The sequence below is a fragment of the Triturus cristatus genome, chromosome 3_1 (genome assembly GCF_964204655.1).
Source record: "Triturus cristatus chromosome 3_1, aTriCri1.1, whole genome shotgun sequence".
Taxonomy (NCBI): domain Eukaryota; kingdom Metazoa; phylum Chordata; class Amphibia; order Caudata; family Salamandridae; genus Triturus; species Triturus cristatus.
In genome coordinates, this window is record NC_140583.1 from 779,024,199 (window position 1) to 779,043,934 (window position 19,736).

Sequence of the window (19,736 nt, forward strand, 5' to 3'; positions counted from 1 at the left end):
CATTTGAAGGAGTGGAAGGTTGTAGTTATCTCGTTGGTGATTAAAGGTTTCTCCTGGGAAGAAATTGTTGGTGGGGGCCCTCCTGCAGTCCACTTCTTGTCCTTGTCGTTTGTTTTTTAATTTCAGGACATGCCTTCTGCAAACGCCTTTCTTGTGGCTACTGGAGTCTCTAGACCATTTGAGTTGGCTTTATGCAGCTCCATAGCTCATTCGGTCCTTTTCTGTCATTCCAGTTCTTTGTTGGCCTGGACGACTGTCCTATGCTGCTGCTGGCCTGCAGTAACCTGGAATGTACCACTTTGTTTTTGAAGGCGGGGGTGAAGCACAGTCACGACGTGTGTGCCAAAGAGCCTCTTGGGTATGTCATACCTCGCCCCGGATCTTCGTCTAGCATTCCGAGCTGTACCTGTCCACCTTCCCATCATCTGGCAGGTTTTCGCCGGCCTCCATGATGACCTCCATCAGGCCAGAATAGTCTCCATCTGCCAGAGAGACCCCAGAGTCTTCGGGAGAATGGCACGGTGCTCCACGCTCGTTCCTGTGGCCAGCGATGGGTGCCCTGGGCACCTCCCCGGGCCCTTGGCTAACCAAAGGTGACACCGTGCTGGTATTTGCAAAGTGAGTCCGCTGCAGCAACGGGGACGCCACGGGCGAGAAGGAGAAGGAAAAGACGGAACTAGTACTGGGGGTCATTGCACTTGGGGTGTGATGGGTACTGGCGTGATCGGGGATCACGGTGGGCGTTAGTTCCGGGTTCTCCAGTGTCAGATTGAGGTACCGACGGCCCACAAGGCCCCTCTTCGGGGACAGACACAGCTGTGGGCCTCCCAGCCTCTCCGGGCTTGCAAGCTCTTCGTGCGGTGGGAACCGCGGGTTGGTAACGGGTGGGGGTTGGGCGTCTTTGGCACCGATATTATTGTCTTCTACTGGCACTGCCGCACTGTCTTGCGTGGTGCTTTTCTCTGTTATCCAGGTACAGTTCTCCTTAGCCCCGGATCCTAAGGGGCTCTGGTCTTTTTCGCTGTTTGCGGTGGGGGACATGTCTGCGGGACTGTCCTTGGATATGCTGGCAAGCGTGGGAGTTTTTCTGCACCCATGGCGCCTTGGCGGGAAAATCAGGGGTGCAGAGTTGATTGGTGTCTGTGGGGCACTGTAGAAACCAGGCCTCTCGTAGAACGGCGTGGACATGAAGGCGTCAAAGTCACGTGTATCGGCGTCCAACCCTTCATACGTTTCTGCGCGCGCCGGGGCCGACGACGGGCCGTTGGTCACGCCACCGTTGCCTACGCCGTAGCAGGGCACGTCCTTGTAGAGGTACTGGGGGAAGTGGGGCAGGGCCCCGTGCCGACGCCGCAGCAGCAGGTTCATCTTGGAACTGGAGCGGGAAAAGCTGGGGGACTGCACTCCCAGGAAGCGGCCGAGGTGCCCGAGGAAGGGCGTCGAGTGGTTGGCCTCCTCGTGCTCCTTGATCTGCTCCAGCGGCTGGAACTCCATTTCCTCCTTCTGCATGCTGCAAGGAAGACATTTGCGTTTTAGCTATTGCAATACCACATGCACCGAGACACAAGCAATTAAAACAAGCAATTAAAACAAAGAAGCATGTACCATGACTGTCATGCCATCACCCTGTAACCCGCACTCGGAGACAGGAGAGTACCTGCAGTTCTATTTTTCCATTTCAAGCACGGCGCGAATCTATCTGTAAGTAGCATGTTCACCCTGAAGGGTATGATGGATCTAAAATAACATGGTTATTGTTACCCAACTCAATGGTACTCATTTATCGACCTCAGAAGGATCAAAGGCGGACTGGACCTGCCGGGATTTGAACCCCCTATCCATGAGGTCAAACACAGATTCCCTGAATTCGGTGCATTAGTTAGCGCACACGCATCACCGTGAAGGAAACGCCGTACAGACATGCAACAAAATGTATTCCCAGTGGTTTAAGTGGTCAGCCAAGGATTTGAATTACATTTTCAGATCTCCTAAAAGTGCCCCTCCATGGTGTGGGTATATCCAGCCCCTTGCCCTGAGTAACTAAAGACTCTGGCTCGACTTAATTGACCCCAACACGCATCTCAAGGTTTTTGTTATATCACACAGAGAGGGCCTGGGCCTAGCAGTAGGATCGATGGCTTCTTGGGCTGTAGGTATATATGGACGTAGCTTCACTACACCCCTAAATGCATTCTTGGCTTGACTGTTGGGTCTGGGCGTCCTGAGTAGGCTATGCTGTCTGTTTTTCTTGCCTTGAGCCAAGAATGGGAGACCAAACAATAAGCTTTGATTATAAACAGTGAGAGAGATGCCCATCTAGTGGCTGAATTTCAAAATGTGAAACCAGATAACCTGGAATCAATACTGACTTACCTGCTGGTCCAAATTGTGTAATCCTAGGAACACGTTTTATTTCACAAAGCCTCCTTTTTCTTTACTATAACATATGAGCACACTTTTAAATGCGTGAGTTAAGGATGTGCACCGTACATGCACCTTATATATGATTTAATAGATGTAATGTTTCATCTGTAATAAGAATCTAGGTCACGTTTAGAGTTTACATGACTACTGACTTGCCTCTAATGACTTATTGTCGGTGAAGCCAATCCATGAATGTTTCTAAAAACTATCACTTTTAATAAACGTTTCTCTATGCAGTGATATAATCTGTATACTTGTACTAAAGTGAAACACATCTTCATTTTAAAGAAATACACTTTTTTGAATTTTGAAGAGGTTTTATCTTATTTTCACATTGTTTGTTTCACAATGTACATGTGAAATGTTTACATGGCTCAGGCCGTGCATGGACTCTTAGAGCCAAGACAGACCCATGGTTCAGCCCACCCAATTAATTTGCCTGCGTGTACTCCTCTATTTGTGACTCAAGCTTAGCACATTGGACCATCAGTCACATAATAAAATGATTTGTAAAGGCAAGTATTAGAAAGATGGCGCCCTACCCACATGAGACCCTTGACCTTGTTGGTAGGTCGCTCCCCCACCACACAGCTCCGCCTGTGTGTCCTGCCGCTTCTGTAGAAGTTGAGGCCCTCCTCCACCAGCAGGCTACCACCTGCACCTCATCCCTGGTGGCCAGTGGTAGGTCTTAGGTTTGTATCACTGTCGCTGTCTGTCTGTCTTTCCCTGTACTGCCCATACTGTCGTCTGGTGTCTGTGACCGCTGTTGCCTGTCTCCCCCCTGTGCCTGCATTCTTATCTGTGCCCGTTTTGCTTGCCTTCTGTTTCCCTCGTTGCCCCTTCATTCTGTGCCCTCTTTTGCCTTCTGTTCCCCCTCGCTGCCCCTGATTTGTGCCCGTTTTCTTGCCTTCTGCTCCCCTCGTTGCCCCTTCATTCTGTGCCCTCTTTTGCCTTCTGTTCCCCCTCGCTGCCCCTGATGGTGCCCGGTTGCCTTCAGTGCCCTCGCCGCTCCTGTTCCCACCGCTGTGTCCCCTGCGGCCCCGCCCCCCTCACTGCCCATTCGCTGCCCCTGCCTCCCGCCTCCCAGCTGCTCCTCCCTCCCACATCCCCATATATGGCGGCTGCTGCGCGGCCGCACAGTGGGCGCGCCGAAGGCGCACCTAAGGCAAGGCCGTCCGCGCCCAGCTCCAGAACCCCTGGTCCTCGCACCCGCCACGACGACCACCACCGCTACGATGCCAGCACACTCCACGCTCTCAACCCCGGACGGACCCACACCTGCTTCAAGGCCGCCCCGAAACGCACACACGGTCCCTTCACCTGCCAGAACTGCAGCTACACCAGCCTCAGAGCCGCCTAACAACCCGCCAAGAAAGACCTCAACCACCTCCGATGCCTCCTACTGAACACCCGCTCCGCACTCACAAACGCCGTCAAGCTCTGGGACCTGCTCGACACATCATCCCCGGATGTTGCCTTCCTGACAGAGACCTGGATGAACGACTCCTCCACACCCCCACATCGCCATAGCCATCCCAGACGGCTACAATATCACCCGCAGAGACCGCACCAACGGAGTAGGAGGAGGAATCGCCATTGTCCACAAGAACAGCTTCAGGGTCTCGACCAGCACCGACTACACTCTCAGCACTGCCGAACACATGCATTTCCAGATCCACACAGACCCCAACTCCACCCTCAGAGGCACTCTCGTCTACAGACCCCCCTGGTCCTCGACCCCAGTTCAGCGACTCTATCGCCAACTTCAGCAGCACGCACGCCCTAACCTCCACTGACTACATCGTCCTCGGAGACCTGAACTTTCACTTTGAGAACAACAACGACAGCAACTCGACAACCCTGATCGATAACCTCGCCACCACAGAACTCCTCTGGACCAACCACCGCTGCATCCACTTCTCCTTCCAGAAACCCACCACACACCACCGCACCCAACAGATCCCTTGCCGCTGCTGGAGAAAAATCACCGAAGACCAACTACACGCAAACCTCGCTCTCAGCCCACCCACCGAACCCTCCAACACCGACGACGCTGCCCACAGCCTCAGAATCGACGGCTGTGCCAACACCCTCGCCCCGCTGAAGAAACCCCCCCCAACAGAGCCACCAGCAAGAGGGCCAGCTGGTTCACCCCAGAACTCCTAGCCTCCGAACGAGCCTGCCGGAAACTAGAGAAGAAATGGCACAGCAAACAGACTCCGGACAGCGACGCAGCCCACAAGGACGCCACCCGCAACCACCATCACCTCATCAAGACTGCCAAGAGGACCTCCTTCAAAGACCGCCTTGACAACAACGCACACAATAGCAAGGAGCTCTTCAGCATCGTGAAGGAACTCTCCAACCTCAGCTCCAACACCAACGATATCCCGCCGTCGCAAGCCCTGTGCGACTCTCGCCACTTTTTTCCACCGCAAGATAGCAGACATCCACGACAGCTTCAACACCCAGACAGCCCCAACAGACCGCAACACAACAGACTCTCCGCACACCATCGACCACGACCCCCTGCTAGCCTGGACCAGCGTGAGCATCGATGACACCATCAAGACCATGAGCACAATCCACTCCGGCTCCCCGTCAGACCCATTCCTGCACCACATCTTCCACAAAGCCAGCAGCTCCATCGCACCCCACCTGCGCAACGTCGTCAATCTCTCCCTCGAGACCGCGACCTTCCCAGAGAGCTGGAAACACGCCGAGATCAACGCCCTACTCAAAAAACCCAAGGCAGACCCTAGAAACCTCAAGAACATCTGGCCCATCTCTCTGCTCCCGTTCCCGGCCAAGGTCATCGAGAAGATCGTCAACAGACAGCTAACCCGATACCTCGAAGAAAACAGAATCCTGGACCCTTTCCAGTCAGGGTTCCGCAGCAACCACAGCACCGAGACCGCCCTCCTCGCCGTCACCGACGACTTCAGGACCCTGCTGGACAACAGAGAGACCGCAGCCCTCATCCTCCTGGACCTCTCCGCCGCCTTCGACACCGTCTGCCCCCGCACACTACGCGCACGCCTCCACGCCGTAGAGATCCGAGACAAAGCCCTGGAATGGACCACCTCCTTCCTCTCCGGCAGAACCCAGAGCGTCCGCCTTCCCCCATTCCGATCCAAAGCCTCCGAGATCATCTGCGGCGTACCCCAGGGATCCTCCCTCAGCCCGACACTATTCAACATTTATATGGCCCCGCTCGCACACGTCGCCCGACAGCACGACCTCAACATAATCTCCTACGCCGATGACACTCAACTGATCCTCTACCTCACCAAGGACCCCATCACTGCCAAAGCCAGCCTCCACGAAGGAATGAAGGCCGTTGCCGACTGGATGAAGATGAGCCGACTGAAGCTGAACACGGACAAAACGGAGGTCCTTATCCTCGGCTCCAACCCTTCAGCCTGGGACAACTCCTGGTGGCCGACGGCACTGGGGGCAGCCCGACACCCACCGACCACGCACACAACCTGGGAATCATCCTCGACTCAACGCTCTCCATGACCAAGCAAGTCAACGCCGTCTGCTCCTCCTCCTGCTTCAACATCCTCCGCAAGATCTACAGGTGGATCGTGACAGATACAAGAAGAACAGTCACCCAGGCCCTCGTCAGCAGCAGACTCGACTACGGAAACGCCCTCTACGCGGGAGCCCGGACCAAGCTCATCAAACGACTGCAACGCATCCAAAACGCCTCGGCACGACTGATCCTAGACGTACCCTGCCACGGCCACATCACCCCCCACCTGAGAAACCTGCACTGGCTGCCCGTCAACAAGAGGATATCCTTCAAGCTCCTCATCCACACACACACAAGGCACTCCACAAGACCGGCCCAGCCTACCTCAACAGACGACTTTCCTTCTACATCCCCAACCGCCAGCTCCGCCGACCTCGCACTCGCCACCGTCCCGCGCATCCGAAGAACAACCACCGTCGGGAGATCCTTCTCCCACCTCGCCGCCAAGACCTGGAACACCCTCCCACTGAGACTACGACAAGCCCAAGACCTGCTGACCTTCAGGAGGCTACTCAAGACCTGGCTGTTCCATCAGTATTGGCCCCCCCCACCCAGCGCCTTGAGACCCTCACGGGTATGTAGTGCGCTCTACAAATGTTTGATTGATGCACTGATTTGACAAGTCTACCATTAAAGCTACTTGTAGCAGAGATGAAGAAGAGTGCATGGAGTAAAAATACATTTAAAATAAGTGATGCCGGGGCAGGGACTCCAGACCATTTTGTTGCCTGTGTCCATAGTCATGAGTTCCAAGTAAGAAATCCCTGGCCCAGTTGGGACGGGCAGGGGCGCAGCTTCAGTGGGAATGTTTGGTGCGTGAAACCACTCAAATGGATTCTTGGTTTGTTTCTTTGGTCTAGGTTGGTCTGCTGTATCTGTTTTTCATCATTACTGTTTCACTTAGAGGCTTCAACTTGTTCATTTTTTGAATCAAGATATAAAATATATATAGTAATCAGTTTATCAAAAAAGTAGTATATCTGCACTCATAAAAGTACCCCTAGAATGGGTGCAAGTTTACTACTTTTTGGAAACCTAGGCAGTAGTAGGCTTGGAAATCTGTGCTAGTCTAAAGTTTTCAGGCATACTACTGGCAATCAAAAACCCAAAAGGTGATGAAATGAATGCTTCCAAATAGTCTAACCAGTGGTAATCGCTCTGGGTAGCCTTTCAACCCATCATTCTTCACCCACTGTGCCACTCTAGACAGAGGCTCACCTAGTGCAAGTTAGCACTGACCCTGTTCCTCATAGAAAAAGTCCACCCCTAACCTTGGTCACCCCCCCACCCCCCATTTCACCATGTAGCCGACTGTTTTTTTAGTTGGGAAATTTGAGACTCACACCTCCTAAATTTCATTGACTAAGCTACACCCCTGGGGGTATAGGCTGGTCTCTTAATGCATGGGGTCATGTACTGGCTCCTTTGAGCAAAATGCAAAGCGATGTAAGGGTTGCCTCATTTTGTTTTCAGTGGTTTATAAGCATTGAATGTTGTTTGCACTGGATCAACTTGTGGTCAGGCCGGTGTATAATTAGAAGGTAGTACGTGGAAAGGCATGAATCAACACATGTCGTCAGCACATGCAGACAACGTGCGGGCAGACACTGACTAGACAGTAAAGGTGAAAGCTATGAGGTTAACTTGAGGAACTGCTTTGGCGCACCAAATCCCATTGTCATACTAGGAGAAATATGTAGAGAAAAGCAATGGGAGATTGAGATCTGCCTCTTTAATCCCTGCCACTGCATTACCAGGGGAGAAATACAGAAAGAGCAATGGGGTTAGACTGAGGAACTGCAGTGGGTGCTGAACAACTAGGGTGGAATAGGGCGGAGTAATCTCAACTCCAACCCTTCTTCCACCCATGAAATACCACAGAATTGAAGGCGTTAACTTGCTTCATCTTTCAGTTGGCCCTGGTGCGAAGCCACTGTTGTCCACAGTAGGGACCCGGACCCCATATTTTTGCAGGATAGTCCTTACCTAATATCGAAGGTGGAGCCTAGGAACGAGGGCCGCTTGTACTCCACAGTGGCAGCGGTGTATGGTGGCTGTGGGTCTGAATCGTTCCAGTATATATCCTTCTCCAAAACAGGCAGGTTCTGGTGCATTTCATCCACAGCTAGAAGTGACACCTGCAGGGATCAGAAACTGAATATCTTTTCTAGGGCAAGGGCACCATCATTGAGTTCAGAACACGAATGCCAACTCAGGTCAGCACCAAAATGTTATCCCCTCCAGATAGAACTAAAACATAATCTCTCAGGTTATAAAGAATACTTCAACACTTAGGCTAGAACCCGAATGTCCTCTTTCAGGCCAGGACCAGAGCCTCCCAGAATGTATAACCTCTTACATCAGAACTAAAATGTTACATTTCAGGTCAGAATTTCAACCTAAAGTTTATTACCCCCCTCCTCCAAAATCCACCTTTTCTCAGAAGCCTGAGCATGTTCTATCGACCATGGTGGGGCACTGAAGAAGCTGATCGCTGCACACTTGTTACTGCTCCATTCATGTTGTTTCATATCTTCTTCCCTATACACTCAGGAAATGTTGTCTGAAACATCTTCTTTTAATACCCCACCACATTTTGTTGACCTGCTGGAGAGCATCTGCTCCTCTGGGCTATAGTGAATGACTGATAAAATATAGGAAGCTTCTAAGTGACAACTGCTATTTGAAGCCTCTTTGGGTCCGGTAGTGCCTTGAGCCATATCGCCTGCAGTATATTATTGAGAAAAGCTGCTAGATGCACCACAACTCAGTTGCTCCTGCTCATCCTGGTCAATCCATACTTGCTCAGACACAAGAACTACCAGCACACAAAAACTTTTTCACATCCATTACATGCCAGAAAAACTCCACACCACAATTCCAACAGCCACACATTCCATCATGCTGATCAATGCTCACGTGCAGTTGGTTTCGCAGACCTCTTAACTATGGTGACCATTGCACTCCAAATTATTATGGACAATCTCCAGTCCTGAATTTTCACATGCCAACCCTTGTTTTACGATTGTAAGTTAAATTCGTCCAATCAAAGCAAAACAAGGCTACTACACCCAGAATGTTTTAGCTTGTCAAACGAAAGTCCTCAACTGGAAACAGCATTTGCACCTGTAAGTGGTCACTTTACTCTTAACAAGCAAACATTCCAACCACTCTTAATAACATATTATACCTCATGCCTGCTTCGTCTCCTACCATTACAAACTCATCCTAAACAAGTTTACCATTCTTTATCACAATTGCACACTCCAAAAAACAAGTGGTATCTCAATCGTACAAAACAAACCCCCTACTCACATTCCCACCTACATCCTTTTTCATGAGTGTTCCTGCTTTTTGCTCTCTCCAACACCACATCACTCACGTTCTATCACCTTTTTATGTGCTCAGATCGCAAACCATACCCATTGGGATCTCTCTGCTTTACAGCTAACTACCACAAACTCACACTCAAATAACAACTACATACCCATCTCCAGTCTTCTAGGACCCTCTAATAACAAGCATGGGCAAAGCCGATAGGTCTGGCCAATGCAAACTAGTGCTATGGTTATTTAATTGTTTTATGGCAAGCATATGCTACAACAATAAACACGCTTTGTCAATGCTTAAAAGTCTGACTTAAAAATTAAAGTGCCTTTTGTGTCATTGATGGGTTTAGGCACTTAAGTCTTCGTGCATTCACTTTGTCATTCCTCTTTGCACTGCTGCATCCATTCATCCAACTCTCTTGCAATCACCCTTTGATACAACTACAAAAAACAAACACAAACGTAATATCATATGCAAGATAAATTAACAGAATAAAAGTAGAAAAAATAAATCACTGTGTCTAAACATAGCAGCCATATGCTTGCAATAATGTATTAAACATAGCCGCAGGTGTCTGTCATACAGAGATATGGCACATAGCCTATAATTGTTTTAAGGTCCAGCATGGCTGTCACATTTAGAACCAAAGTGTTGGCCATCTTGGAATGGTAAAACAATGATACACTATTGACAAAAGCATTCCATAATCGTCTCTTGTTTGAGAGGATGTGGCCAGGCGTGTACTGCAGATAAAATGAGCATAAGCAAGTGTCTCGTTAGCACTGCCTTAAGAGTTGTAGTATCCGGTTAAGTAGCAAAGAAATGAAAGAGGAGCTATAAAAGAAGAAAAAGAAAGGGCTGGCTAACCAGTCTTGACCCTAAAGCACACACATTTTCAAGTTGATGTGCAGATGTGATCAGAAACTGGTGTCTTTCACAGGGCAAGACAGCAATGACTGTTGTGGACTGAATCATTACCCTATGCAGTACACTGTCATAGAAGGAAGCAAAGTGTTAATGACACTCAGACTGACCAATGGCTGAAGAGAGTTCACTCAAAGGTCCTCTGAATATATAGATATATATTCATATATGGATGGATGAATGTATCATCTAAATATTGTTTTTACATTTCTAGATCCTGGCAGGCATCTAAGCCTGTCAGCCTTGCAAAGAGATTTTATCAAGCATTATTACAGGGCAGATCCTTTACACATAGGGTTTGCAAGGTGGTAATCAACACTGAAATACTTCCCCACAAAGGTTGTCAATGGGATTTCATATAACATGACAAGCTGTAGGCTTTAATACAGAGGAATACAAAGATATCTTTAAATGCCTGTTGACTTTACCATATGCTTTTCACAATCAACCTACTGGTTTGTTTTGCAACTTTTCGTTATAACCAATTAGGCCTATAACCTTCATCAATGGCTTCAGGGTGGGACTGGCCTATAAGGCAATCATGCAGTGCCCTATGGGCTGCTCTGATAGCTCAATGTGTGGGCTTTTTTTGTTGTTGTTTGTGGGTGTTAGAAACGGGGTAGCATGGTGCGGAGCGGGAAGGCTAAACCAGGAGCATTGTGTAGAGCATCTGCGCAGCACACACTCACAGGCGACACACCGGGCACACCACAAAAGGAGATTCCACACCAGGGAACATGAAAAATAACTTGTGTATTATAAAAACACATCAGGATGCAAACACAGGCCAGGGTACATGAAAAATAACTTGTGTATTATAAAAACACATCAGGATGCAAACACAGGTACATATCTACCGTGCCAGCCGGCACCGGGTAACCATTCACAGGGGCACTATTTACAAGGCAGGGCCAATCAGGCCGGTGCCAGAACCATCATAAGTCCGAGAATGAATGTAAGTCCATCAAGAAATGCGTAACATCCATTTCCTACTAGCAATTCCAGGTAGTGGGCGACATTGCTATAAATATCAGGCCTAAACATAAGGCATCATCATTAGCATAGGTCCTGAAACCGTAATCAGGCAGGAACATAAAGCATTATAACTTGAGACTCCGGCATAGATCACCTTTGCCGTAGGTCTGGAATGAAAACATCCGGTTAGGCATAGAAATGCAAATTGCATAATCATATTAGCATTGGCATAGAATGCAACATTGGGTATACCATCACACTATGCATAAAAATAGGCATAAGTCACATTAGGCCTAACAAAAGGCATAAACCTCATCAGCAGCATGAGGCATAGCCCACTAGGCAGCACTCCAAAAATGTAAGCCTGAGGGGGAAAACATTAACATTAGCATTAGGTAGGAACATAAAGCATCCTCACATTGCATTAGGCATAAAAGCACATTAAGCACATTAGGACATCAACAGTACCTTTATGCATATAAACACATTAGCCTGTGGCATCTGGTTGGCAGGAGCTCATTAGGCGTAACATATAAATCTCTTCTGCATCACCTGAGGCCTACTCAGTAGCTCAGCATAAGTCTCATTATCAGGTATCAGCACACTAGTATCAGGCCTCAGTAGGCATGAATCTGAGGCGTAGATGCAATATCATTAGCATGAATGCAGTAGGCATGAAGTATAAACCAACTCCTACATAACATTAGGCACACATCCTGAGCCTGGGGCATAAAACATGTAAACATAGGGCATAGAACCACATTTAGCACAGAGGCAATACTTCCAATAGGCATGACTCACATTATGCATAACACCTTAGCGCAGGCATAACCTTAGCACTACAACACGACCTGGGGCATAATCCTATTAGCATGAGGCAGAAATCATTAGCAATGTAAGCATGGAACACACTATACATACATTATGGCATATCCCTAGTAGGTCAGGCATGGACACCCAGTATGCATCACATCAGCCTCAACATAAGTACATGGGGCATCTCATTAGGCAATAATCAGGGCTTGCTACAAAAACAGCAAAGCAAGAGTGCGCAAAGCGCTGGGGCCGGGCAGGAGTGTCTCTCACTCCTCTCTCTCTTCTCCTGAGGAATACAATGCCCCCAAGGCGTTGCAGCTGCCTGCTCTCTTGCAGGGCAGCTGGGAGTCAGGCAACCTGAAAACAAGCACTTGCCCAAAACGAAGAACTGGCACTGCTGTGTCTCCGGGGCCCCCACTGGGACTCCAGAACAATGTTGCCCAACATGTCGCAGCTGCCCACTGTCCAGCGGGGCAGCTGGGTACAATGAGGCCCACAAGTCACTAGGAACCCCACTCCGGGGCTACTAAATTCAAACCTGCCCAATTGTTGCAGTGGCCCGCAAATGCGGTGCCGCTGAGGACAAATGGAGCACTGGCACAGGAGGCGGGCACTGGCAATGTGCCCCGACAGCCCTCAACCACTAGAGGACTGAGCCCCCCTCACCGGGGCTTGCAGGCAGATCCAGGCGCTGGCGGGCGGCCCCTCCTCTTGACCACGCTACTTGGGACGACTTCGGACTTCACCCGGGCCTCTCTGGCAGACTCCTCCGGGGCTGCTGATGCGGCAACACGAGGGGCTCTCCTCACACGCGAGAGCCCCGCATGGACTCCGGCAGCCTTCTCCTCAGGCGGCAGCACTCGGGGCTCTCCTCCGCCTCCGGGGAGCCCCCACCTCGGAGCAAAGTCCCCGTCGACTCTTGTGGGCTGGGCCAGCGTGGGGTAGGCTCCCACCTGGCTTCCGGGTCACTCCTTCCCCTTCCGGGTCGCCGCAAGGGGAAGGTGATTCCTGGGCAGTACAGAAGTGCGGGGTGGGCACCCGCTAGGAAGGCATCAACGCGGGGTAGGCTCCCGCGAAATTAGCATAAGGACCACGGGGTGGGCTCCCGCTGGTTCAATTAAGCATAAAGCGTGGGGTAGGCACCCACGTACCGGCACAACTGCGGGGTGGGCACCCGCTTAATTCCAAGAAGTCAAAGTGCCTAATAACGTGGGGTGGGCACCCGCTGTTTTTAAAAACATCAATGTGGCGTGGAGCAGCCACGAGCGAGCTGCATCATGAGGGGTGGGCTCCCGCTTTTAACAAGCAGGCAGGAGGGAACCTCACACGCCGGGGTTTCCTTGTAGCGCCTTGGGCAGCACCGTGCTGCAGGCGCTAGCTCCTTTCTTCCTGCAACAGGCTGGAAAAGTCCTGGGTAAAATGTAACGCTCCAGGGACAATCAGATAGCGCCTCTCTCCTGGCAATGTAGGAAATAGTGTCCACGCTCCTCACTTCCTTCTGGGCACAGTTGTAGCGCTCACGAGGCGCTAGACAGCAAGCACAGCACAGTCAATGCGAATATAGCACTCTGGCAGCACAGCGCTGCAGGACCCATGTACCTTCTTCTCCTGGGCAGGGGCTGGAGGCAGCGCTCACGAGGCGCTAGATGGCTTACAATCCCAAGGTCCCACCCGAGGGAGTAGCGCCCACGCTCCTCACCTCCTTGGAGTGCAGGCAAACAGATGATATCGCTCACGAGGCGCTGGGGCAGGAGAGCAGGCAGGCAATGCTGGGCAAGATCAGCAGTCAGTGGGCACTCATCAATATAGGACAGCAGTTCCTAGGAACGCTCAACCCCCATAAGGTGGCACTCCTCCTGGCAGGGCAGTCTTCACACCAGCAATGGGCTCTCACTAGCCCTGTGGACAACAGAGGGGTACAGATGGGCTCAGGGGCCAGCACATAGGCCCTTGCGGCGGTACCTCCTGGCGGAGTGTCCCCTTTCAATCAAGTCCCCGCTCAGTCTGAGCACATGGAGGCACAGCCCCCCTATAAATACCCCCCTCACCCCACCTACCAGAAAGGGCCATAACCTTCTAGAAGGCTCCTGGCAGTTCCAGTCCCAACTGTCACTGTGGGGAAGGTGTAGGGCACCCTATCACTTCGAACACTAGACCGCCAACCTACCGCAGGCAGGCGGCATAAAGCACACAGCAATGGCGTCCATTTTTAAAAGTGACATTTCCCCCACTGGTGAAAATAAACCTCTGCACACCATTGCGCAGCATTCAATCACGCACATACGGCAAAAAGGGTAGGGGGGGAAGGCGAAAATGTTCGGGATGACCCTGCAAGCAGGGCCAAGTCCAACAGTGTGCATGTTTTATGGTCTGCTGGGCCATGATTTACGGTTGATTTCTCTGACATCAAAACAAACATTGCCTGCAGCAAGCACAAATCCATGCAGTCTTCCATACCTTGAAAAATACTTATACATCGTGTCTTTACAAGTTCAAGTCTGCCCGATTTGCAAACAACTTTATTACTTATCTAATTCACTAATGCGGGCACTTTTATTTTGGTGCCTCCGTCAACTTTCTCTCCCAGTTTGATCCTGAATGACTTGTCACCATAACCTGAAAAGTAAATAATGGTTTGACCTGGGCACACCTGGTTGTGTGATTTATAGACCGTTTGAATATCAAAACCAAAGCGTGCTGGGTGGGAAAGAGGTTCCTGTCCTCTATGCTGTAAACAACAAGATAAAGCAAGTGTGAGTAGTCACTTGCCCCTGCCCGCACAGCAAAATGCAAAACTCAGTTTGCTCAATTAATTCTCGCAAAATCATGCAATGTATTCCTCATTAAAATTTTTTACTCAAAAACCAAAATACATTTTCCATTCAATAGGAAAAAAATTTCACTGCATACTTTCTATTACAATTTCGTGAGTATGCTAAACAGTTGTGAACACTGTATACAAAACATTGTACATAAACTCAGAAAGTAGACGTAAATATCCTTGTTGTCTGTCCCAATGCATTTCGGGATACAAGATCCCTTCTTCAGGGGAACTGTGAAAGTAAGGAAATTAGAATACACAATGTTAAAGCACAACAGGAGGAACATGTCAACTCCAGGTTCTGAATAAAGGCACATCTTTCGTGCCCACATATCACAGCAACAACTTTGAAACGGAAATATGCCTCTTCAAGTTTATGCGTACGCTCAGACTCCGCCATTTCTTTTCAAATATAGTCCCTTCTCCAACAGATTACACAGATCAAGCTACAAACAGGGAGGCAACATAGTTCAAGGAGTTTAAACCTTCCAGCACATATATGGTACCAGTATCACATAAAATTTTGGATACTTTTGAGATCCTAGTCAAACAAGACTTGAATAAACTGCAAAGGAGTTCTCGAACCAAGACCAACATAAACAAGCATGAGCATCACATCATCAAAGAGCTTGCGAACTATACTTCTGTGACTTTTCAAACAGCGGACAAGGGCGGCGATCTTGTCATCATGGACACTGCATACTATGAGATGAAAGTTAGTCAACATGTCAGTGATGAGACGACCTATTTAAAGCTAGGCAATCATCCGGGGATTCGAAATTGCACGGACACTCAATGCAATTTTTTTTTTTTTTTTTTCAAAACCTTTATTCAGTCTGAAATAAGCAGTACACAGCCCCTGTGCCTACAACCAGCAACTGGCCGGCAGCGTAGCATATGAACTTGATGATGGTGAAATACACAGCTGTCCGCCTACAACCCCAACGGGGGCCGGCAGCGTCACAGTGGTCATCAATGCGGTAGTATGATATTCAACGGGGCTGCAACATATTATACGTCATGTAATGTGCATTTGTCATTAACCTAATAAACCAGTACAAATTTGTGCATAGGTTGGATCCGCAATGCGCGGTAGCCTTTCACGCCATTCTTGAGGAATATAGTACATCATAGTCACAGTGGTAGCACCTTAGGTGTCGAAATAGGCATGAGGGAGGACCCCAGTCCCACCGCCCACCCGTACCAGCGGAGTGGGGCGCGCTCTCTCTAAGGGACCAGCGGCTATCTACAGGAGCGCCGGCCTGCCGGACCAAAGCGAGACCCAGGACATCCCCCACCCAACCGAGTCCCCACATCCCATCGCCCAAGTAGTTCGACCCAGTGGAGGCAGCAGCGCAGAATCCGGGCAGTCGTGTAAGTGAAGGTCTACTATATCTGCGGGTGTGATAATAAATATGTCGTGAGGGGACCCCAAATATACAACGGTCTGGACGCTGTAGGCAGTAGCTCAGCATAGCAGAGCAGCGTGTCTTGGCAGTGCACCATGTCTTTGATCCAGTCTTTGTATTTAGGAGCCCTGGCCCTCCCCCACCTGCAGGCGATCAGCCTCTTCGCAAGGAGGAAAGCAACTGTGGCAAACCGACGAATCGGTTTCTTGATGGTTTTCGTGTAACCCAGAAGCGCCTGCACCGGAGATGGTGTCAGTGAGACTCCTATCATTTACGAAATACCAGAGTATATCTGTCGCCAATAGTCAGCTATTTCCCCACAGCCCCAAGCCATGTGCATAAAGTCTACCGCTGGCGCGCGGCAGCGCCAACAAAGATCATCCCCCCGGAGGCCCACCCTATACATGTGAGCCGGAGTACAGTAAAGCCTATGCAGGAACTTATAGTGGATAACCCTAAAACGACTACTGGAAGAGATCTGTTCGGTCTGTAGGCAACAAAAACTCCAAAGGTCGTCGTCCATGGGTATTCCTAAGTCAGCCTCCCATTTAGTATGTGCCCTGCAGGGTCCCGGATCTGATATGGTGCGTGTAGAATGATATAGATTGGAGACCGCGTGTGCCGGAGTGACCGCTTTAAGCAGCTGATGTAAAGGTTCTAAAGTGGGAGGTTCGTCAGGGAATCCCTCGGTCAGCGCACGCACACCGCTACGCAGACGAATATAAAGAAATGTATCCATGGGAGTAGGTGTGAGGTCGGCAAGTATGTGTGTCTGTGATCGAAATTGTCCGTTCTGATATAGGTCTCCCCACGTCTTAATGTTGAGTTTGGCCATGAACTTCTTAAATAATTGTTCCTGCAGCATGGGTAGTAGGGGATGATATGCCAGGGGAAGCAAAGGAGAGTATAGCAGTGTCATGCGGGCTTTTTTCGCTATATTCCGCCATGCGAGGACTGAGCTGGAGATTGTGGTATGGTGTGCAGCCCTAGTCTCCGGTGCACTAAATATGGCCCCCTCCAATGGGATGGGATCTGCTAACCAATGTTCCACCGCTATATGTGGCATAAAGGGAGTGGGGTGTATCCAGTGGTGAACATAGTGGGCCTGAGCGCTATGATAGTAAAGTTCGAACTCTGGTAAGTCATAGCCCCCCTGTGCGAATGGACGAGTCAAGATGTCCCAGCTCAGGCGAGGCCGCTTCCCTCCCCACACCAGCCGAATGAGCTCGGAGCGCAGAAGTCGGAAAAAAGACTTGCCCGGATAATACGGTATATTTAAGAAGAGGTAAAGTAGCTTGGGAAGGACCACCATCTTAATTAGGGATGCCCGTCCCGCAAAGGAGAGAGGCAGCGTGATCCATCTGGTCACGCATGTTTGGATATGGTCAAATGTGCGGCCATAATTCATCCGCATCAGTTCATCCCGATCTTGAGAGAGTAGTATGCCCAGGTACCGGACCTCATCAGCACCCCATCTCAGGGGGTAATCTAGTTGAAACGGCTGGGCGGCCGCGGTGAGCGGGAATATAGTGGATTTACCCCAATTAATGTGTATACCTGACATGCCCGCAAACCGAATGAATTCCCTCAAGATAGGGTTAAGATTAGAAGCAGGGTCGCGGATGTACAGCGTGATGTCGTCCGCATACAGTGATATAAGCACTTCCCTCTGAAGACATCGTAGAGCCTTGTCACGGTGATGTTGTCGGAGACGAGCAGCAAGCGGTTCCATCGCTATGGCGAACAGTAATGGAGATAGGGGGCACCCCTGGCGAGTCCCCCTTGATATATCAAAGGCCTCAGATATCCGACCGTTCACCCCCACCCTAGCCACTGGCCTTCGATAAAGGATACCGATCCATTGCGAGAATCCTATTGGCATCCCCATGTTCCGCAGGATACATTGGAGATAATCCCACTCCAGGGAGTCAAAGGCCTTAGTGGCGTCCAGCAGGACAGCCACCAGGGGCAAGCCAGGGTCCACATTTTCCACTATAGAGAAGAGGGTCCGGAGGTTGTGGGAGGTGGCTCTGCCGGGGACAAATCCCGCTTGGTCGGACAGTACCAGGCCCCCCAGTATCAACTGCAATCGATTGGCCAGCACTTTGGCCAAAATTTTTGCATCGCAATTTATTAGTGAGAGGGGACGGTAAGAGTCGCAATATTGAGGCGGTTTCCCGGGTTTTAGAAGCGAGGTAATTAGGGCTTCCTGCATGGAAGGGGGGAGTGCGCCGGACTCATGAGCCTCTACGTACACCTCGCGAAGCACTGGTGCGAGGAGATCCACGTATGCCTTGTAGAAGTCCATAGGCAGGCCGTCCAGGCCAGGGGCCTTCCCGGGTGCCATCTGACTGATGGCATCCCTAATTTCATCCAGGCTTATGGGTTCAGCCAAGAACTCCCGTTGGCGGTCTGAAAGCCATCCCAGCGTCAGCTCCTTCAAGTATTCGTCCATATCCAGTGCACCTACTCTAGTAGTTGAGTAAAGGGCCGAATAATGGGCAGTGAAGGCAGTCAGTATCGAGTCTGTGTCTCGCAGAGGTATCCCGTCGGCTCCCTCCAGCTCCAAAACGAAATTAGAGCCTCGTGGGGGCCGAACCACTCCCGCCAGAAACTTCCCGGGCCGCTCTCCCTCCCCATAAGCCCTCGCCCTGAAGTATTTGCGCCGGAATTTGACCTCTCTCTCGGCGGTGGAGGTGTAATCCGACAGTGCCTTCCGGTATTGTGCCTGTGTGTCTGAGTTGGTGGAATAGTCAGGTTGAGTTTCTAGCGTATGTAATGTAGTTTCCAACTTGTGTAATGTGGCACGTAGGGTTTTCAACACTCCGGAGCTCTTAGAAATGCAAATACCACGCACTGTGACCTTTAGCGCCTCCCAAAGAGTAGCAACTCGCTCCACAGAACCCTTGTTATGGGTAAGGAAGTCTTCAATGTCCTGACCCAGTTCAGAGCGGAATAATTCGTCGAGTAGGATGTTTGGTTGGAGCCGCCAGGAGGGCGGCCCACCCATTATGTCCGGTAAGCGGAACTTGGCCAACACCGGGGAGTGGTCAGAAAACGTGCGGCCCACGTGTTGGACCGCGACTAGTGAGGGTGCCAAACCTCTAGACACCAAAATGTAATCCAGTCTGGCCCACGTGGCATGGGCGGTATTCCAGTGTGTGCCCTCCTTCTGAGTCGGATGGAAGTGGCGCTAGGCATCTACGATGTCCTGAGCGTCGCAAATGTCACGTAAGTATTTGTGTGTGTTAGTATAGTGGTGGGAAGAGGGGTTGGACCTATCCCAAGCAGGATCAAGCACAGCATTAAAGTCACCTCCCCAAATGAGATGTGTTGATCCCACCTCTCTAATCTTGTTCCAGAGACCAATAAAGCTGCTCGGGTCATCGCAGTTAGGGCCATAGGAGCAGGCCAAGGTGACGGTTTCAACACCCATCCTACCCCAAGCCATGCAATACCGTCCCTCCCAGTCGACAGCGTCACCCAGGGGAGTGTACGG

General features: G+C 50.4%; 1 protein-coding gene across 1 annotated transcript in view; it reads right to left on the reverse strand.

The window, feature by feature from the left end:
* Window positions 1-381: 381 nt before the first annotated feature.
* The window catches only part of LOC146861012 (bestrophin-1-like), a 304,635-nt gene continuing 285,280 nt past the window's right edge, over window positions 382-19,736 (reverse strand). Inside the window, exons 13-14 of the mRNA XM_085644975.1 lie at window positions 7,949-8,100; window positions 382-1,510 (exon numbers count right to left, since the gene is read on the reverse strand). Of these exons, the coding sequence (XP_085501101.1) occupies window positions 388-1,510; window positions 7,949-8,100 (1,275 nt within the window). The 3' untranslated portion in view covers window positions 382-387. The remainder of the gene's footprint in view (window positions 1,511-7,948; window positions 8,101-19,736) is intronic.